This window comes from Mirounga leonina, unplaced genomic scaffold (genome assembly GCF_011800145.1).
Source record: "Mirounga leonina isolate KUSES-001 unplaced genomic scaffold, KU_Mleo_1.0 Mir_168, whole genome shotgun sequence".
Taxonomy (NCBI): domain Eukaryota; kingdom Metazoa; phylum Chordata; class Mammalia; order Carnivora; family Phocidae; genus Mirounga; species Mirounga leonina.
In genome coordinates, this window is record NW_023270426.1 from 64,002,398 (window position 1) to 64,024,921 (window position 22,524).

General features: G+C 36.3%; 3 protein-coding genes and 1 pseudogene across 8 annotated transcripts in view; 3 read left to right on the forward strand and 1 right to left on the reverse strand.

The window, feature by feature from the left end:
* Window positions 1-20,426, reverse strand: part of TTC37 (tetratricopeptide repeat domain 37) — an 84,750-nt gene extending 64,324 nt beyond the window's left edge. The window contains exons 1-10 of one of the 5 annotated variants that reach the window (XM_035014880.1): window positions 20,344-20,361; window positions 14,731-14,797; window positions 12,634-12,792; window positions 9,452-9,542; window positions 7,256-7,399; window positions 5,946-6,037; window positions 5,433-5,508; window positions 4,742-4,882; window positions 2,420-2,518; window positions 2,204-2,312 (exon numbers count right to left, since the gene is read on the reverse strand). In XM_035014880.1, the coding sequence (XP_034870771.1) occupies window positions 2,204-2,312; window positions 2,420-2,518; window positions 4,742-4,882; window positions 5,433-5,508; window positions 5,946-6,037; window positions 7,256-7,399; window positions 9,452-9,541 (751 nt within the window). In that variant the 5' untranslated portion in view covers window position 9,542; window positions 12,634-12,792; window positions 14,731-14,797; window positions 20,344-20,361. Of the gene's footprint in view, window positions 1-2,203; window positions 2,313-2,419; window positions 2,519-4,741; window positions 4,883-5,432; window positions 5,509-5,945; window positions 6,038-7,255; window positions 7,400-9,451; window positions 9,543-12,633; window positions 15,318-20,343 lie in introns of those variants that run through there. The other 4 variants (XM_035014879.1, XM_035014881.1, XM_035014877.1 and 1 more) reach the window with 4 other exon arrangements.
* On the forward strand, window positions 10,835-11,734 carry LOC118017014 (annotated as a pseudogene).
* LOC118017015 (40S ribosomal protein S15a-like) lies at window positions 15,637-16,032 on the forward strand. The gene has a single exon (XM_035014885.1). It carries the CDS (start codon window positions 15,640-15,642, stop codon window positions 16,030-16,032), a length of 393 nt encoding a protein of 130 aa, XP_034870776.1. The 5' UTR covers window positions 15,637-15,639.
* Window positions 20,427-20,559: 133 nt separating the features above from the next.
* Window positions 20,560-22,524, forward strand: part of ARSK (arylsulfatase family member K) — a 43,140-nt gene continuing 41,175 nt past the window's right edge. Inside the window, exon 1 of one of the 2 annotated variants that reach the window (XM_035014883.1) lies at window positions 20,560-20,782. In XM_035014883.1, coding sequence (XP_034870774.1) covers window positions 20,645-20,782 — 138 coding nt within the window. In that variant the 5' untranslated portion in view covers window positions 20,560-20,644. The remainder of the gene's footprint in view (window positions 20,783-22,524) is intronic. The other variant, XM_035014882.1, reaches the window with a different exon arrangement.

Below are 22,524 nucleotides of genomic sequence, written 5' to 3' on the forward strand. Positions count from 1 at the left end.
AATTAATCTGTTAACCATTTCTTCCTACTCTTTTCCCATCATTGAAATCTAAGTTTCAATGCAATCACTTTGGTTAGGAAAGATAGCCCTAAATAAAAACCTCCTAATCATAAAGTTAGTTGCTCAATCTGTCAGTACAGATGTCCTTTCTGAAATGTTCTTTCCTCCCTTCTCTGTTGGCTTCACATCAGGTTCCACCAACTTCCTGTTGGACCTTTCTGCTTCTCTGTTTTCTACTTTTCTCTTTCCCTCCCTTTCTCTTCAAGCCAGCCAGCACCACCCAAGACATAGTTTTCAGCTTTTTGCTCTTTAGTCATCCTCTGAAGTCATCCACTCCACTTCACTTTGGTGATTTCCAAACCTTATGTCTAGCCTTAGTATTGATCTCTCATCTGCAAGCCCAATGGGCATTTCCCTTTAAATGTCCATTAACCTCTCCTCTCCACAACTCAACTTTCTTACAGATGATCATTCCACATTAGGCCAACTTTTCAAGAGAGCTAAAATTATTTTCTCCCTTCCTTTACAGCTTAACAAATCTATTTTTTTCATTCATCTGTTACTTTCTATTCCCACTATCATAGTCCCAGTTCATTCATTCTCAAGATCATTTAGTCTACCCAATCTAGTCTACCTTCTATACAATCTATCCCACATACCATATTAGTTTGACTTTATACTTCATAAATTGATTCACTACAACATTTACTACAACATTTCTTCTCTCACATTAGTGAAAAGTACTCTTACAAGTCTATCTGACTCAATTAAAGCAAAGGGGATCCACTTACTTCTCACCAAAAAAATACAACACTTAAGGTAATAGTTCTGAATTTTAATTCAGACATGGCGGGGAGGTGGGGGGAGTACAAGTAGGACTTAGAAGGGAAAGTTAAAGTGGGGAGAGCCAAGACAGATGCAATGATACTCTTTCAAAAGGCATTTTCCCTCAGTTACCTCTATCACTAGTTTTCAACAATTTTTCTATAATGACACCTGTGATAGTCATTCACATACAAAGCATTCCCAGGTGTATACTCATTTAGCAACAAAATGAAAACAATTAAATTAGTAAAACTATGCAAACTTTATAATCACTGACACATTGGTGATGGTACTGTTATTTCTATTTCAGTGACCGATTTCTGTGAACTTTGCTCATCCGCTGAATACAGGCACAGACAGGAGTAATGGTTAAATTATGTAAAAATCTATTCAGCACAGATACTGACAAAGAGGACAGAGGCTGGTGTGAAAACCCATTGGGTCAATCTCCTGTAAACTGACTGAACACCAGCCCTGGGCACGAGACATCCACAGGCATGGGTTCCAGCAACTTCCAGCATGCTGGCTGTTATCAGCTCTCTCTCCTCCCACCAAGAAAGGAAACAATGAAGAGCACAGGGGTGCCTGGGTGGCTCAGTCGTTAAACATCTGCCTTCGGCTCAGGTCATGATCCCAGGGTCCTGGGATTGAGCCCCGAATCAGGCTCCCTGCTCAGTGGGAAGCCTGCTTCTCCCTCTCCCACTCCCCTTGCTTGTGTTCCCTCTCTCGCTGTCTCTTCAAATAAATAAATAAAAATCTCTAAAAAAAAAAAGAAGAGCACGAGGCATAAGCTAAGACATACTCTCAGACTTGAATCTGCTCTATTTCATTAAAAAAGGAGATCATTCACAAGCTTCATTACTTTATAGTATTATAGCATCTATAACCAGTACTTGTGAACTAAAACATCAGCTCTGAGAATGTATGACATTCATAGCCCTAGGCAATATAGTCCAACCTACTCAACCAAAATCTCTTAGTTATTCCTTCCACTAGAGCAAATAAAACCATTTTAGTATTCCTAAAAATTGCAACCTACCTCCATACTTCTGCTCATGCCATCTAGAGTACTTTTCACCTCCTCCTATTTATTGGATTTCTATGGAAAATTTAAGACTCATTTCAATTCTCACCTTCCAAAAGACTTCATTGATCAACAGTGAACTCAGTAGTTCATAATTCCTCTGTATCATTATACTCTCCTACATTTATTAGCCTCTTCATGTGCACAAAGACAACGCACTGTACTTCCTTTTACGTCCAGAAATATTCAAACAATACCTTACACAGGGTAAGCACTGAAACAATTTTTGATTGAAAGCAGCAACACTCCCACATGTTCATACACTTCTAGAACACACAATAGGGAAGAAATTACCTGATTCAATTAAATGCGAACAAAGCACTTCTAGTGGATATTGTACAGTGGGATAGATGTTTATCATTCCTTCACAGGCCTTCTTCAATCTAGCAGTCTCATGAGGAAACTTGAAAATATAAAAGTAAAATAAACTAAGTAATAGTAAAATATGCTTGTGAACACTTTCCTAATTAGAATATAGAAGTCACATAGAGATTTTAAAAATCAACTTACTTTGGATAAACAGTGAATGAAATGTCTATAAAGTACTTGGTGATCCTCACTAGGAATCTTATCTGATAAGTCCAGTGCATTCTCAAAAGCAGTTAAAAGCTGAAACAAACAAAAAAGCTATCATCTTTAGCATACTGAAATGACAAATGTAATAAACAGTTGAAGGTATAAGACTCACTTATACAATATACCACCTCAACTAACGAACTGCAAATGTATTTTATTGTCTCATATTTTCCTATATTGTCTGGCCCTGACAATTTCAAAGAGGAAAAAGATGACTATGCAAGTTTTAGAATAGGTCTAACTCCAACTGGCCAGGAGACTGCACTGAACTATTGAGGGATAAATATAAATTAGCATCATGAATTTAACAAAACATTCTTGTAAGTGCTTGCTGTTCCCTATAAAGTAGTCAACTGGAGAGGTATAGTCTTATTTATATACCAGTGTAACTGCAACTATTCAGATCATTTTTAAAACATCTCTTCTGAAATCACCAGTATGTTCCTTGGAATATTTTCAATGGTTACAAATCTTCAATCTTAAATAAATTTGTAAAGTTATACTTATGTCAAAAGAAAACCAGAAATATGACTGAAGTATAATAAAATCACTTCTTATCCAGTATTACTAAATGACTTTGAAGAAAATTCCGAAAGAAGCTTTCTAAATATGTTTTGAGCAAGAACAATACTAGAATCCAAATCAAGCACTTTAAAGGATACCATTCATATAGTTATATAAGTACTACCTTTTTTTTAAAATGAATTTCCATGACTTTATTTTTTTATTTTTTAAAGTAGGCTCCACGCCCAGTGGGACTTGAACTCATGACCCTGATATCAAGACCTTAGCTGAGATCAAAAGTCGTTATGTTTAAATGATTGAGCCACCCACAAGCCCCTCCATGACTTTAAAAATGAAAAAGTCTCAATACTGTTCACTACCTCCAAATTTCTTTGTAAAAGTATGGTATAAAGTCTACATAAATAGGGAAAATTTTACTCCTCTGATAAAGTTAATAATCTTGCAAAAAGGGAAGCCTAACTTATACCGTTTAGCACAAGGGGTTTCAAAAAAAAAAGTAATGCAATTAATCCATTTGGAAAACAGGTGATACATTTTTTCTGAACACACTTAAATAAGCAAAATTATCATTAGAATTCAAGATGAAAATAACCCCACCCCGAAATCCTATTATCCTATTTAACAGTTAAACATCAATTCTTAAAATGATGACAAGCATAATTAGCTCTCTTTCATGGAGGAGCATAGTACAGATAATTCAAAAAAAACCATTTACTTATTTTGGTATTTGGTGTATGTTTGATATTTTGGTAACCTATAGTTTTTCAAGGAAAGCAATGAAGCCACAATACGAAGATATGATTTAAGAGAAGTTCACAGATCACCTAATTTTGTCACTGCTCAATTTTTTCCCACAACTAAATCTATACACAGATAAGCCAACACACAAACAAATGCAAATTATATTCTTCTATTTTTATCTCCAGCATTTAGGACACTGCCTGATATATATAAAAGATTCTATATAAAATAAATATTTTCTGAAAAAAGGATTAAGGATTAAATGAACAAACATACAAAGAAATGAACTTCTCATCCTATATTCAGTCTATAATTGCTTACATTTAAAAAGTCCATTCAAATTTCACAAGTATACACTGATGGCTATGTACGATAATAAGAAATTAAGTTTACTTTTCAACTTACAAATATAAAAAAGTAGAATGGAGATATTTTCCAATTACAGTTCAAAATCAATGGACTGTTTTAGTCTTTTTAAAAATTCTTTTCAATTACTTCAAAATCTTTAAACTAAAATGGAATATTTCTAGATATAAGTACCCTATATACTTTAAACAAAATACTGAGTTGCTAAACCTCAAAGTAATTTAGTACTCTTACTTCACAAACATAAAGAAACACACTTTTAAACAAACCTTAAGTAAGTACAACTTCATAGAAATTACAGCAGTTTTGTGAAAGCCAATTTCACAATTTCTTTTCCATGGTGATTAAAAAACGGATTTACTGTGGATTCTTATGAACACAAGGAAGTAAACTGTGATACCCTGAATACCAAGTCCACTCTGTCCAGACTTAATATGAGACTGCAGGCCAGGAATTTTGACTGTATCAGCAAGAACCTCTCTGAATTTAAAATTGAACACTTATAAAATATCAATTTTGACATATGGTACTTTCCTATATTACACCATTATGTTTCCATTTGCTAAATTCAATTAAATGATTAATCTTCATGACACAAACTGTAGGGAATAAAGGGGTCAATACCAATTGCTGGGTCTCATTATTTTGATCCTCAGTACTCTCAGCCAGCAACTGAGTCAATTTCCTCCATAGCTGATGAAGCTCGTGGTTGTCTGCACCTTCCTCCTGCCGTGTCTTTATCAATTTGTGCCATGTTCTGGCCACCTAGCAAGAAGGAGATTTAAATGTTTTTTAATTAATCTTAAATATCAAAAATGCCAATTAAAAATATAAAATCTACAAATAAAAATATTTTTCATTTGCTAATACATAAAAACAGCAAAAGCACAGAACTCCACCTATTATGAATTCCCCAAGAAATAGGTGACTGGGCAAATCCACACAGCCCCTGTATTAGAAGTACAACTAAGATACCAGAGTGGAAACAGGAATAATGGCTACATATCCCAATCCTTGTAACTCATAGCATCAGCTATGGATGCACCACAAATGCATCACTAAATTCTACAGACGATGCTTTTACTTATTTTATTTATCCCTGCCCAGTTGCAAAAAGGTTTGGAAGTTAGAATAACTAAAACTTGAATTTTAATTTAGTTTCAAAACACTGTTATTTGTAATATCTCTCTATATTCTTTTAACATCATACTACATATTAACTGTTTTTTAATTTTCCCTTAAGCTAAATGAAAGCTTTCTTCTAATAATGCCTTTAGTAAAAGAAGTCTACTACCCCAGCAAATCATTAACCAACCTCTACGTGTTTCTTTTCTTGGTAATATAGATCCACAAGTTTCTTACAGACATCGCACCACTTCTGTTTGTCAACACTTAGAATAAAAAATTAAAAAAAAAAAAAAAGGATTTTGAATCTGATTAATGAAAACAACCAAAGGCTTAAGATACTAAAATTAAAATATCCCAAAAATACTACTGTCAGGTACTATTTTAAATTAGAACATAATCCTCTTTCATACCACAGGAAAATTTTATAAAATAAGCCTCTCATTAAAAAAGAAAAGGTTTAAGAAATATCTTCCATTATATTAACTGAAAATTTTATCAAAATTCCCAAATTAGTCAATCCTCTTACTAATAGTGTTTTGATTCTGTTTCAATCACAATCAAAAGATTCTGTAACAATGGTATGAAAGAAAAATACTTCTCAATTCCCAGTAAATGTTTGGAGTACTTCTATGTAAGTTTTAATCAGTTTATTTGAATTAAAGCTTTTAAAGACACTGGCCTTTCCCCATACAATGATTACCTTTCATAAAGATCCAGGAGCTTCTGGTAAACACCAGGTAAGTCATCCTTAGCGTTTATGTGATTACATTTCTCATACAAGCTTGCTAACCCCTAAAATAGGAAACAGTAGAGATTATTCTGCTCTCACATTCATTTTACTAAATAAAGTGACAATCTATAAAGATTATTTATGATAAAGAAAATTGTAATTTACAAATAAAATAATACGTCTGGGATTTGCCTCCAAATAATTAGGGGTAGGAGAAAGTAGATGAAAGTAGAGATGAAAAAATACTGGCCATGAGTGGATTTTTATTGAAGCTAGGTGATAGCCAAAGGAGCTCATTATATCATTCTCTTTACTTCTGAAAATATATTTGAAGTGGGCATCTAGGTGACTCAGTCGGTTAAGCGTACAACTCTTGATTTCAGCTCAGGTCATGATCTTAAGATCTTGGGATCAAGCCCTGAGTCAAGCTCCATGCACAGCAGGGAGTCTGCCTGAGAATTCTCTTTCCCTCTCCCTCTGCCCCTCCCCACTCGTGCACGCTGCATGCGTACAGGTACTCTCTCTAATCTTAACTCTTAAGACATTACTATATGACACTACTTTTATATGGTCAAAATAAAAAAATCCAAGTAATTTGTGGAACCTGTCATCTTTGCTTCAAAGAAAGATCAGGTATCTTAAATCAATCAATACATACTAAAAGCAGGCATCTCTCTAAGTGTGTTACCAGATACCCCCTCTCACGTTCTTGTTCACATAAATGTGATACAAACAGGTTCATGTTCTCCCAAGCCTACTGCCTACTATTAATCAGTTTCTAAGATGTGATTGAGATATGAAACAAACTTATTAAATATGAAAAAGTTGGAGAAGCCAACAAAAAACATGAAGAACATAAAATAAGGAAAAAGAATTTCACTTGTACTCAAATATGTAGATTTGCAAATTTTTTTATTTTACCTTTAGAAAACAGATTAATAACCATTTCTTTTCCCCTGACTAAGCATAAGGAATATCCTTGATAAGTCTTTCATATGCACACATAATTAAATTAGAGATTTATATAAGCATATTTCAATTCCAATCCTCACCTTTGGAAATAATCCATTGGGTTGGATATCAAATAATGTTAAATAGCAGCACTGGCATTTTTTTTTTAACTAACATTCAGGTTTAGAAGACCAATAAATTTAAAATTTTTTTCTTCTGTGAGGTAAATAAAGGTTTAAATGCTTTTTTAAAAAGCTGCTACCTGTATTTTAAAAAATGGGGCAAAAAATTCTTTACCATTAATATAGGAAAAAAAAATTTCTACATACCTGCCAAGCCAGTAATTGGTCTGGTTCTAGTTCAGCAGCTTTCTTATAGGCACCCTGGGCCTGATCAGGTTGTTCTAACTCCGCTGCAGCAACACCAATAAAAACCCAGGCATTATAGTTATTTTTCTCTTGTTTTAACACTGTCTGATTAAAAAAAATTAAAAAGAACGGGTCATTAAATTTTGGAAGCTAATGAACAAACAACAACTAAAATACTGTCGACTTGAGTGTCAGGAAATCTGGATCTACCACTAACTGGGTGATCTTAAGAAAACCACTTAACCTCTCTGGTCTTCGGTTTCCTCAAGGAGAGAAGGAGCTGGAGTGGATCAGTAATTGTAAAGAGTCTAAAACATGAGGCATATTTTTTAAAAGCTGTCCAAGCAATGCTGATGCCTCCATCAAATGCCTCCCCATGCTCCTTGAAAATACTATGTACAAAAAGAAGACTAAGACTATTCATACCACCCAACCATCTTGCCTGCCTCCACTCCACACTGCCACCAGTCAACTCACAAAACTGTTTTCCATATCGTTTCACCCTAACCAATGTCCATATTTTCCTTCACTATGATAACATTTCCCACCACCAGATAGATTTTTCATCGAAATAACAGGGTAGGAAAGTAGACTGACCCCAATGTGACTATACCAAATGTGTTCAAAAATAAATAGTGGCAATGAATGTTTAAATACCACCTGTCAACAAGAATAAAAATTATATGTAGAGGGTGCCTGGGTGGCTCAGTTGGTTAAGTGACTGCCTTCGGCTCAGGTCATGATCCTGGAGTCCCGGGATCGAGTCCCGCATCGGGCTCCCTGCTCGGCAGGGAGTCTGCCTCTCCCTCTGACCCTCCCCCCTCTCATGTGCTTGCTCTCTCTCATTCTCTCTCTCTCAAATAAATAAATCTTTAAAAAAAAAAAAATTATATGTAGAGCTATTGCTTTCAGAAAGAACAGCTATTTGCTAAAGTAAAAGTTTGAAACAGAAAACAAAGATGTTCTAGTGACAGAAAACAAAACTAGTAGCTACAATGAAATTAGCTCTTAAGATTTTACATATTCTAGAGAAAATAAGAATAATTCCATGAGTTGAGACAGATTATTGTGTTTATATGCATCCACATGACACTTCCAGCAATCTCCCACCATTCTATAGCACAAATTCCATTCTATCCAACAATGCTGTCTCCCAAAAAACTAACAACAAGGTAACTACTAAAGCTGACAATTCTTTAACCTCTAATATGTCCAATTAGTTGACCCCCCCTTTATTCTACTATCGCTCCACTTCTCAATTCTCATCCCTCCTTTCCCAGCTTAGACTCCACTCACCCATGACTGTCGTCTCTCCCTGGCAAAAATACTCAACTCCTTTGCCTCTCTTCCCCATCATCGTTCTCAACATCCATACTTGAACCCCAGCATGCCCATTTCTAAGCTTGAGAAGCTGGGCATGAAGAGAGAAACTACACAACTCAGTTCAGTGATTTCACTTCAATAACATGAAACTTCAAATGGACATTCATTAGGGCCTGGCAATCCCTTCAATCCTCACTAGTAAGTTAAATAACAACTACTTCATACCTTCTTTCATCTCAAATCTCCTACACAGCTCTTCTTCCACTCTCAGCTTATACTTTACTAAGAAAATATCAGAGGGGAACATTCCTCTCTTCCTACCCCCAAACCTACAAATCTGACAGTATATGGATTTACACCTATCTTTCCCCCTGCTAAGATGGAAAATGTATCAAAGACCCCTCTCTCGAGCTCAGGATCCCATCCTCTCTTACTCCTACACTACACTCTCTCTCCTGCACATTCAGTTTCTCCCTCTGGACAGGTGCATTCCCCTCATTACCTTACAGAGGAGATTTAGAATCTTGAGTCTCCCATTCACAAACCAAATAGAATTACGCTGTCAACATACCATTAAAGAATGAAAACTTATGATACAGTAATGCTCCATAATACAACCCATCAAAAGATACCTAAGAGATATTCAGGTTTTGAGAGTGTGACTTTGAGTATGGCCAATGTAGTTTATCCTAGCACAATCACTCTAATGGTCTACTAAACAACTGAACCATGTTTGTTACGTTTAGACAATAAATGATACACATATTACAAATCCATAATGCTTGTAAATAGGTAACATACTTTTACTGTGGAATAAAAAAATATATCAGTTACCTTACAATGTTTCAAAGCTTCTTTGTATTCTTTGTTTCTGATTGCATCTCTAGCACTTTTTAGAGCAGTCTTTACTTCCTTGCTGGACATTCTGTGGAAAATAAAAAGCCTGTGTGAACCTACAATAATACCAACAAACTTAACTATCTGAAAAACGCACATGTAATGCCTTTTATCTGGAACAATCTTTCCACTCTTAAGGTCCCTATAGTGTATTCTCTCACCTCTTCAGATTTTTACTCAAATGTCACTTGCTCAGTGAAACCTTGGCTGGCCACACTACTTAAAATTTCAACCCTTCCTCCCCTCACACCCAACCACACAATATTCCCTTAACCCCCTCCCTAACATTTAGCATCTTATACACTATATATTTTACTTATTTTATTTATTATCTGTTCCCTAAACCCACTAGCATGTAAGTGCCATGTAGGCAGGGATTTTTGTCTGTGGTTGTTGTGAACTGCTCTATGGCCAGTACCTAGTATCTGACAAATTGTATACATTAATAAATATTTGTTGAAAGTCAGCTGTATTTGAGTTATACTCATTCTTCATATAGTAGACTAAAACACAGATGATCTAATGGACCAGGACCCAAAACACATTATCAATCTCAATCCAATTCTACAGTAAGAAGTTTTAGTAGAATAAGCACAAATCACAAAGTAAAAACACTAACACAAATTAACTGCAGTAATTTTGACCTAAGAGCATAAGAAAGCATTCTGTTTTAACGCTGGTTTCTATAAAATATAAATCAGGATACTAACTTTCTTCACAGTAAGGGTCACTATCGAGATACAGCAATATAGTAGTCTTTGAAGAGAAATAAATGCAATGTTTACACTTAAATGAAGGTGATGAATATGCTACAGGATGATGCACTAATTTCAACCATAAAGATACTTCAATTGGTAGACAAACTATTCCTTCATTTAAATTTAAGCTATGTTAATTTAATTTTAAATAAACTAACATATCTTAAGGTTTTACAACTTATTCTGATTTACCAGTAAACAACTTATTCTGATTTACTAGTAAATAGGTCAAATTCAATCACAACTCAATGCTGAAAAAAAGAAACACCTGTATTTTTTGATAACTCTAATCTCGTCAGGAAACAAAGCTGGGTAAATAGTAATCCAATATAGACTGCAGATGTTCATGACAGCAAAATGAATCAAGAAGATGGCTTGCTGACACGGTGTACTGACATCCTTTATACCCAAAGAGGCTGAGGTACAAGTGCAGATCAAAGAAGTTTAAGAAAGCAGGGAAATAGCTCCAGGCTTGGCCCGCTGGCTGACCATCGCCAGCCGCCCAGTGGCCCCGGCAGCCTAGGACCCCGCAGAGGCTGAATAGGCCACAGACCCACTGGGGGGGCTAAGATGGATCTTGTACTCAATGCTGCAGATTATTATTTTTTTACAACGTACTTCTATCCAGCCTCATGGTCTGAGGATGACATCTTCCGACAATTAGTCTCCTGACTGTAACAAAGCTTGGTGCTTATATCCTTTCTTCTTTGCAACACTGAGCTATTATTTTGTCTATGATCATTCATTAATGAAGCATCCACAATTTTTAAAGAATCAAGTCTATAGAGAGATTACGTTTACTGTCCAGTCATTGCCATGGATTAGTATTCCCACTGTGTCAGTGTTCCTGCTGGAGTTGAGAGTTTACAGCAAATAATATGATGATGTAGGAGAGTTTCCCAGTGGCTGGGTTCGCCTCTTTGTTAGTATACAGTCCTTCCTCTTTTTCACTGACATGCTGATCTACTGGATTCACAGAGGCCTTCATCATAGACTTGTGTATAAGTGCATACACAAACCTCATCATCTCTGGAAGATTCCTACTCCATTTGCAAGTCATGCTTTTGACCCTGTGGATGGCTTCCTTCAGAGTCTACCTTACCATATATACCCTTTTACCATCCCATTACACAAGGTGGTCTACTTAAGTTTGTACATCTTGGTCAATATCTGGACGATTTCCATTCATGATGGTGATTTCCGTGTTCCCCACATCTTAAGGCCATTTATTAATGGCTCAGCCCAACATAAAGACCACCACGTGTTCTTTGACTATAACTATGGACAGTATTTCACCTTGTGGGATAGAATTGGAGGCTCGTTCAAAAATCCTTCCTCCTTTGAAGGGAAGGGACCACTTAGTTATGTGAAGAAGATGACAAAAGACAAGTGCAACAGCCATGCAGAAAATGGTTGTAAAAATGAAAAATTATTCAGTGGGGAGTTTACAAAGACTGAGTAGATTGTTGCCCTATTATGAAATATTATGAAATATTTTTAATAAGGAAAAATAATCTACATACATACAACCAAGAGACATAGCAAGCAAATGGTATTTGAGAGTCTGCATTATGGGTACTGCTGAGGAATGATTGTGATGTAGATCGAGGAAGGAATGCTGTGAACACCGAGATTTTAACCTCATGTTTACCATACTAGGTATTGGTCTCAAGGACAAGTCGTGTCTCTGTAGCCAGCATATCTGTAACTTGTATAGCCTCAACAATAGTTTTTATAAGGACAGAGAATAAATTATTGAGGGGACTAGGTTATGTCCTTTTGCCTTAATCCACCCATATTCATTAAGAAAAATACACTGTGCTTGATAATACCAAGACTAAGCATCATAACAAAGAAATACTAATATAAACATGGTTCCTTGTCTCAGGAATGGTTAAGTCTTCAATGTTGGTATGATAATGACTACCTGTAGTATTTTGTTCAAGTGGATACATCAGTGTGAAAAAAAAATCTGATATAACGTATTAGTGGCCAAGTAAATGACCTAATTAATAGCAGGTGTAATAAGATTATCATCTTCCTACACATAGGAAGCTTATTCTCTGGGGACATTGTCCAATATTACATTTTACTGATGAAAAAATAAACTAGAATTTTAAAAAATAAATAAATAAATAAATAAAAGAAAGCAGGGAAATAAAACAAAACAAAAAAACAAGCCTCCTGACTCAAAGAATGTTAGATTCAAAATAATATGAAAATTGACATATAAAATCAATTTATTTGCAGCTACAATGATTCCTTAAATAGGCAGAAAAGTAACTTTTTGCCTAGTTACATTAATTATACAATTAAACCTGCACAGTTCATATGCTCTTATTTTAGCAATAGTTCTCTCACCTGAAATTATCTTGGTATAAATTTATAGGTGCAAACTTCAGGATTTTTTTTTTTTTTTGTAGCCTACAAACTTTGACTGGAACAGGCAACAAATTTCAGCGATGATTTCACATTAAATTTTCTCACACCAAAATTACCTTGGGTGGATAAATCTGCAGACTAAAAAGAAGAGAAATGAGTGATGATTAACAACTAATCTGGACCAATAGAGAGGGATAAAAAGAGACATCCAAGGGGAAAAAATTAAGTTAAAAAAGAACAAAAACAATTCCAAGATAAGACCAAGCAAAAACAAAGAGAAGAATTCAACTTTGCGAAGAGAAAGATCACCATCTCTTCTATCACCTAGCATTTGAGTGGGAAGCACATTCAAACAAGGCAGAACCAGACACCACCAACCCTACATGCAACCCCCAAGCCATACACTGCATAGGACATAAAAGCAATAGAAAAGAAGCCTCCTGCTCTAAAGAATATAATCTAAACCAAACCTAAGACATATGAGTAATTAAAGAATCAAACGCTGAACTAAGGATAATGAATACAACTGCAAGAGGAGTTTAAAGAAGGAAGGAAGTGTGGTGTGAAGTAATGAAGGGATACCAAAAGAAGACAGGATTTAAGAATGGAGGGAAGAAGGACAACTGTTCCAGTCAGAAGTAACTGCATCGGCTAAGTCAGAGAAATAGGAATGAACGTGGCATGTGTAGGACACTATGAGAAAAGTGGGCTCAGTGGAGCAGAAGGGACTTGCTGAAGAACAGAAGAAAATGAGGTTCACTGGATAAAGCAGAACACTAGACTACAGAAGACCTTAAAAATCAGACACACAGACAAGTGTAGACTTAAATATAGCAGCAAAAACAGAGCTGTTAAATGCCTCTACATAAGGTATTTTTAAAGACCACATTAGACAAACTCCATTCTTCGCTTGGCAACCAACTAATGTTCAACACCCTTCCATATCCCTGTATGTCTCCATATGTAATGACAATTACCCTTACTGCAGTGGGATCTTCTATTCTTCTCTTCCTATTCCTTTTTCTTTTTTTTATTAATTTTTAAATTTCATTTTATCATGTTATGTTAATCTTCCTATTCGTTCTTCATTTGATTTGGCATTTAGCATAATATGCTAGCACTGAGGCCCTCTCTCTTCACCTAACATTTATACAGTGAGAAATATACAGATACAGATATAGACAATATAGATAGATAGATATAGATCAGTTTTAGGGGATTAACTAATTTTTGAAAAGATAAAATAATCTGCCCCTTTCTAGCCCTAAAAACTTCTCCTATTTTTGGGAGATGGAGTAGAGAAGAGAGAGGCTCATTCATTCATTTTCTAAACAAAGCTTTCCTAAGTACTAACCTACTAGGTATCATCAAACTCACTTCCTTTCATAGAGCAAAAATGAATGAAGAAAAATGATAAACCTCTATTTGGGACACTTCCTTCTATTCCAAGTATTTCCAACATTTCAAAGAAAAATCTAGGTCTTTTACAAGTGTCTTTAATATTCTTCCACAGCCCCACCCACTTTCCCTTGATAATCTCTATTTTTTTCCTTCTCAATCTCAAATCATACTCATTCAATAAGAGCATTCATTTCGCAGACTTTCAACTCAGTGAAAGGGTTTCTACTACCAAACTAAAAGGGTTTTTATTCAACATATCAAGCATAAAAAGTAGCAACAACTGCACTTAAAAAAAGTTAGAAAGTGACACACATTCCAAAATGATAAATCTCAAAAATAACAAATGTAGGTGGATGAATTACTATGTCCTACACACCCCAGCTAAAGCTACAGAACCTTAAGCTACATTCCACTGTGCAGATACGGAGACTCCACAAAGCAAACGTAACAACAATAATAAATAATAACAATAATGACAATAGAAGTTAACTACAGAAAGCAAAATACGGTACTTTTAAATCTAATAACAAAGTCTAAAGGTGTTTTTTGATGACCTATAGTCTGGCAATAACAACCTACACTATCACATCCTTCTTCTGAAATGAATCGGTAAAAACAATGACTAAGTAAAAACAGACTCCAATTACCTTATTATTTAGCATTCTAGACACTTACCTTTTACCTACTATCTTCTATCTTCTTTTTGAATTGAATTTCAGATTGTTCCTTAACCATTATCCATCTAAATTAAGTAAAGTATGAGACAGGTAACATAAAAAGCATGATAAACAGCCCAAATGTTTAATTTTCACAATTCATAATTTAAAACACAAGAAATAATTAGGTACAATTTTCATCTTTTTTTCTTTCCCAAAATTTCTGAATTGGTCTGTGTTCCCAAAGCCTCAGGCGATGAAAGGAACTTCCATAAACAGAAAAATTCTCAAAAAACATTCCAGAAACTCAAAATACATGAACTTCAGTATAAAAAACTGAGCCAAAAAAGGTATCAACTATGTCTATGTACTTTGTTTTGAATCGAGGACAATCAACAGTACTTACTTACTCCCTATTTGCAGCCTAACTGTACTAAAGTGAACCTGTTTTAAGCCATAAAAAGAATTATAAATATGTAAAATGTTGCCCACATCATGTAACTAGATTAATTTAAAATCTAATGAAAATAGAGAAAACTTTCTTTAAATGTCAAAAACCCAGCTAAATAACCATCTGAAATATTAACACAAATTCTCCATGATATAATCCTAAGTATCTTTTGATGGGATCTCTGAAATAAATTCCGTCAAACAAAATTAATCTAGAATGCTTCATGGAAAGAATGGAAGTGATTTCAAAAAACTGAATTTAAAAAACAGCAATGCTACCTTAAACTAGGAAATGAACAAAATTTAGGTGAAGCAGGTGGGGATGAACAAAAAAGAGAAAGTAAGCTTACTGGACTGAAACATGACTGGCAATATGCTTAAAATAGAATGGTTAGTTCCATAGAAAAGGGTCTTACTGTTAAGAAAATAAGTATTGTGGCCTCCTGTCCTCTTTCCACCATCTTTCCATGCTGCCGTAATGGTGCACATGAATGTCCTGGCAGATGTTCTCAAGAGCATTAACAATGCCGAAAAGAGAGCCAAACACCAGGTTCTTACTATCCCATGCTCCAAAGTCATCATCCAGTTTCTAACTGTGATGATGAAGCATGGTTACATTGGCAAATTTGAAATCACTGATGATCACAGAGCTGGAAAAACTGTTGTGAACCTCACGGGCAGGTCAAACAAGCATGGAGTGATCAGCCCTAGATTTGATGTACAACTCAAAGATCTGGAAAAATGGCAGAATAATCTGCTCCTATCCTGCCAGATCAGTTTCACTGTGCTGACAACCTCGGTTGGCATCATGGACCACAAAGGAGCAAGACGAAAATACACAGGAGGGAAAATCCTGGGCTTCTTTTTCTAGGGATTAATACATACGTGCAAATAAAATGCCTCAATGGAAAAACAAGTACTGTGATCCAAACAATGTTTAAAAAAGTAAAATAAAAGTTAAAACAAGAAGGATAATGAGGGAAGGTAAAACAAAAGTAAAAACCTGACTCTATCCATTACACTAATTTTTTTAAGCCCCAAACCAACCTGATTGTAATTACTTAGTCACTTCAACTCTGTTCTTAGAAAACACCCCAGGTTTTGTCAGGCCCTTCATTCTGCCATACCCACCCGCCAAGCCAAAACTTAACCTTGTTCAGAATATGCTTAGGATGCAGATACATCTGGGTTCAAGTACAATCTGAACTTGGACATCTTACTTCACCACTCCAAGCCTATTTCCTCATTGATAAAGTGAGGATTACATCACTTACTTGATATTTGCATAAATGGAGTGCCTGAACAAACATAAGACACAGTTGACCCTCAAACAACATGGGCTTGGAGTCCACTTATACATGGATTTTTTTCAATAAATGTATTTTCTGTACTGTCAATGTACTGTAAATGTATTTTCCCTTCCTTAGGATTTTCTTTCTTTCTTTTTTTTTTTAAGATTTTATTTATTTACTTGTCAGAGAAAGAGAGGCAGTGCATGGGAGGACAAGCAGGGGGAGCTGCAGCAGAGGGAGAAGCAAGCTCCCCACTCAGCAAGGAGCCCAATGTGGATGCGGGGCTCGATCCCAGGACCCTGGGATCATGACCTGAGCCGAAGGCAGACGCTTAACCGACTGAGCCACCCAGGCATCCCTCCTTAGGATTTTCTTAATAACCTTTTCTTTTCTCTAGCTTACTTTATTGTAAGAATACAGTATATAATACATATAACATAGAAAATAATGTGTTAACTTTATATTATCTGTAAGGCTTCTGGTCAACAGTGGGCTATTAGTAGTTAAGTTTTTGAGGAGTAAAAGTTACATGTGGATTTTTGGCTGTGTCGGCACCCCTAACTTCCACATTGTTCAAGGGTCAACTGTATATTAGTTCTATTCTCCTTATAGATACTGCCACCCTCTCAATCAACTTCACTTTTTTTTCTATTCCTAATTCACATGGTTACTACAAACTTTCTCTACATATTTAAAATCCCCAATCCCTCATTCTTTGATCTCTCAAGTAGTAACCTTCTTGCCAATGTTCTTCAAAAGATGGCTATCATCAAACACAAGTATCCTCTTTGAATTATGTGAATACTAGTCCAGAGTAAATCCTGCAAAAGAGACCACTCCATCCTCTGAATCACTGAAACATTAGTTGAGCTATTCACTTAAACTTAATCGATATTTTTTACCATTGCTATATTGATATGCTCTGGTTCCCAGGTTAATAAAACCCGAAACAAAAGTATTATATCTTTGGAGTTCCTTACATATTCAACACCTATTGAGTAATATGTACTCAATAAATGGCTGATTGTCCAGCTCCCAAAGCCTACTCTAAACATTTAGTTTCCCCACTGCCAAAAGGAAGTAATTCTGTTTGCTAAAATGAGAAAGGAAGAATCTTTTTTTGTGTATCAGCTCACATAACTTTTTGCACCATCTCCCAATACTTTCCACTTTACATCTTTGCTTCTCTCATTCAGCCTGTTCACACTGCTTCTATCTACTCAAACGGTACATGTAAATTGAAGGCCAAATTCAAGCATCAAGCATAAAGCCTTCTCAGATGAATCTCACTAGTCTGAACTTCTAACATTTTTAATCTAAACCAACATTTCCAAAAAGTATTCCAAGGAATAGTAACATGCTTAAAACTATTAACACACCATCTAGTAATTTTGTGAATGCTACACATTATATATCTCACTTTTTTTTAAAGTCATTCTAAATATATATTAGCACACTAAAGACCCTGAAAAGTCCAATAGACCCAAAGATAGTTTAACCTAACATTTCTAAAACTTACATTACTATGGAACATTTATTTTAATGAACAGCAATTAACATTTTGAAGCACATTAGCATTCTCCAAAGTATAATTTGGGATATTCTGGGTTTTGTTTTTGTATGTTTGGAAATTAACTATATTTTTGATGTCTCTTATACTGTTATTAAATCTACAGGGGTGTGAGTGTGTTTGTTTCCCAGAAGTAAACTGGAAGTTCCTTAGGAGCAAAGACTACTTCTATTATTCTCTTTTATTTCCTACAGCGTCTAGTACATTGTAGATAATCAACAAATATTCACAGAATCACAGATGGTAAATACTGAATTTATTCCACATAGTCACTAACTTCACACTTAACCTCCTTTTCCTAAGGCAGAATTTAGTGCTGCGGGTATATTGGACGTTAAAAGAACTGCAAAGAATCAAAATCTATACCAAGACCTTTCAATTGAAAACCTTTCTAAACTGCAGTTAAGTATTTCACAAAAGCAATCTCTAACATACAAATCTTTAACTGATGATTTAAACATACATGTAATAGATCACCTACCCTCAATGCAAAACATACATAGGCATGAACACCCCTCAAAAGTAACTTTTCAGATAGTTACTGATTAGCAAAAATGCTTTATGTCCAGAAAAGAGTGACCAAAATAATGAAGAAACCTGCAATTATATAACTAGCTGAAGGAAATTGGGAAGTCCTTGGCAAAAAAAAAAAAAAAAAAGGTGGAGAAAGAGGCGAAAAGGGTTGCTGAAAAGGATTACTTGCATAAAAATGAAGAGAAATGGACCAAAGAACGATTAAAAGTAGAGGAAGGCTGACTTCAGCTCAAAATAAGAACTGTTAATCAGACATGGCAAATGTGGAATGGGTTACTCATAGGAAGTACATTCCCATCACTAGAGATAAAAAAGCACAGACTGGACAATTCACTTGGCAGGAATGTTGGGACAAATTGAATGTCAGACGGGTGGTAGGACTAGAAGCCCCTTAGATTCTTCCAGTGCTATGTCTCTGGGGCCCTAAAATATCCATCTTGCTCCAACTCACTGCAGCACCTGCTCCCACTGACACTGCCAAGGGGAAAGAGGAAAAAAAGATGTGTCCCTGTCATTCTGACTGGGAACTCAGAATACATGCCTTGTGAAAACAAAGCCAGAGAGAGTAAACACAGTTCACAGAAATAGTACCACACTACAGATGAAGTTAGATATATTTTTTACAAACCTAAAAGTCAGTCAACAATGTTTCTGTGGTGAAATGCTTTCCACACTCCAAATTAACTCAAAACAAATTTTTGAAACATAACCTGATCATGACGCCGCTTACCTATATTATCTCCCATGCTATAAGGCTGCAGTTTCACGTATGTTAGCTTTGTTTCCCTAGAGTTTAAGTTCCTTGCAGACAGGAACTATTGTTCATATATTTGAACGCTCACAAAGAGCTTTAGCATGCTTCTTGATTAAGAATTTGTCTACACTAATAGAGTTTAAGCTCATCAGAATGTCATGAAATGTTATGATTAACTAGGGACAGAGGACTGTAGTGAGGGCAGACTACTAAAGTTCAAATCCTGCTCAGACTGGCTCCCTGTGTAATCTTGGGTAAATCATTTAACCTGTCCAAGTCTCAGTTTTCCTATCTGCAAAATGGTCAAACTAAGGATTACAGAAAATATTAAAACTGAGTTGATTTTATGTTAGGTACTGCAACTCCTCCTTTTACTGTCAAAATATTCATACGACAAACGTGATAAACAAGTTATATATCTGAAATTATGATAATGAAATGAGAATTTGGCTCTGGGGCAGAAATCCGCTTCTTCCAGAATTCTCCAAAGTATTCAACAGTCAAGTGAGACCAGTGATTTTTCTGCAGCAAAACAATGATATTTTGAACCTGTCAATTAATCGAACTCCTCACACAGCTCAGTCATTTCTTCCTTTAAGAGGCTGTTCGGTTTCTCTCCTTTGCACTCTGAAGGCAAGCTGCACCTAAGCTCTTCCCCATCTAGAACATGAAACTGACTGACTAGGCCCCGTTCCTCACGCCACCGGAGCATGATAAATCCTTACTGCACTGGCAGTAAGATGAGGCAGGCTAGAAATTTCTTTGGGGGAATATATTCAAGGAGCCCCACGAATCCACATCGCACCTGAGACAGTCCAGCCAGAGGCCCCACAAAGAACCGCCCAATCTAACTTAAGTGACAGACGCGCTGCCACCTCATCATTGCCCAGTTCATGGTCCTGTCTAATACTCGCCCATGCTTGCGCGGTACAAAATAACCAGCCCTGGCCCCTGACCCTTTCTCTCTATAGGTACCATTTCAATCGCGTATTGGCTCCAACTTCTGCAAAAGCGACAGCGACCCTAACCCACCTGGGACAAATGCTTCTCCTCCAAACGCCAAGGCTAGAGGCCGAGCGCATGCGCATTCCCCAGGCATCGTTCACGTGACTGGAAGTGACTGAAGTTTTAGTTCGCTCGGTATTTGCTTAAAAGGTCTAAAGGGGAATTCCCCCTTTGCGCATGTGCCTACGCCCAGCCTGCTGGGAATTGTAGTTCTGTGGGTAAAGCGCTAGGAGAAACCTAAACTGTGTGGTCCCCGCCCTCTTTCCAGAGGCGTTCCTAAAGGGAGGCGGCAGGCCGATCGCCCAGCGTTTCTGAACCGCTCTCTGCAATGGTGCTGCTGTGGGTGTCGGTTGTCGCAGTCTCGGCGCTGGCAGCACCAGACCCCGGGGCAGGTGGGCAGAGGCGAGGAGCTGCTCGGGTTTGGCCCGCTGCACCCAATGTGGTGCTAGTCGTGAGCGACTCCTTCGTAAGTACCGAGAGGCAAGAGAGTGGGCGTCCCGCTCCAGAGTAGCGACCCGCCCCCAGCTTTTCCTGTGCCGCAGGCTTTTGGGAGCAGAATCTGAGAGCCCCATATACACCCCGTACATATAAAACAATCGAGTAAATGAAATGTATCTGATAGCACCTTTGCATTTTTTTTTAATGCTGGGCTCGACCCACTAATTTTATCACTACTAACGCACTTTCAGTCCGTACCCCCGTTTGAGTCTATTGTGGGGAAAAATAACATTCTGCATCTCCATAAAAGCGTGTAAAGCTTCCCAGTGGTTATTTCCCACTTCAGGTTTACAGGAATTCATGTTTGGGTGTGAAGTGAAGAAAGTTTAACATTTTTATTACCCACGTATCTGATAATCCTGTTAGTGCTGATTTAAGTGCGTTAGTTGATGTAATTTGATCCACTCCCCCATGTTCCAAGGAAATTGTGTGGGTATGTTGTTGTTTAATCCCAAACTTGAACAGTCTTTGGAACTTTCCCAAGCCTCATCGAAAAGAATGCTAGTATCAACATTACCTGAAACTTTTAGTATTATCCGTGATTTAAAAAACTACTGCTTAGACAAATGTTTGGTTATGAGTTACAATACTAGCTTTATCACTGGGTGTTACTGTGGTCACATAGATTGTTGGTGTTAAGCACGTCTGCATCAAAAGAGTGCTTTTAATCACTATGTTCTATTGCCTTTCTCACTGATTAACCTATGATGATTAAAGTTACATAATCTGGATATGCTCATAGGACTTGTTGAGAAAATTATTCAAAGTAATCTTTATGATTCTCTAGATTTAGGGAACAAGCAGTATTGGAGATTAACATGAAAGAGGTTTCTTAGGGAGTGCTCCTGAGATCAAAGGGAAAGGAAGAAAGGGGGATTGTGCAAAGAGAGAGAAGTTGAGTTTTGTTCCTATCTCAGTAGAAGCCTCAGCTGACTTTATGGGTAATTCTCAAACTAGTATGATGCTTCAGAACTGTTTTCATTTGGGGTGAGGGGCTAGGCCTTTATACCCTCATGTTGGATGGCCATTAGTTGTGTGCAGCTCCCAGAAAGGGGCATGATTTCTTGGGCAAGGCAACTCTCATTAGCAGAGGCATTCTTTTCATTCCTAAAGGGAACTTGGGTGGTGCATGAAAGCATCCTAGAAACTTCCAAAGATGACTGAAATATTTTAGGGTGTTTTTTTTTCAGTATAGTATGAATACATAGGTTTTTATATATTTGTGTTTAAATCCTTTGCATTCATTATTCTTACTGATGTTCACAATGTCCCATCTTTGATTAGTGAAAGACCCTTCAGGTTGTTCCTGAGTCCTTTTGACCCATGCCTAATAATCTTCAGCAGTTTACTTTGATAGACTTCCATGTCCAATTTGTGTATTTCCTGTCCTATCTTGTGTTTAGACTATAATCTAGGTGTTCCAGTGTTTCATTGCATTTAGACCTTTCCAATGGACAGATCTAGAAAGTACATATATGAGAAAAAGAAAAAATGAGATCATGTTGATAGTTTCAGCTCAAATTTAAGATTACAAGGTTATTAATTCTTTGATTTTTGTATCTCTTTTATACCAAGTATTTTGGTCCCTAACTACATTAACATGATTGTTTGGTTTCTTTATCCAAATATATATGACATATGTATATTTATACATGTAATATTTTATACATATTGGGATAAATATATAGTATATAAATACATATTCATATA

Coding starts and splice junctions, on each gene's coding strand:
- LOC118017015 (XM_035014885.1), top strand. CDS start 15,640: ATGGTGCACATGAATGTCCTGGCAGATGTTCTCAAGAGCATTAACAAT.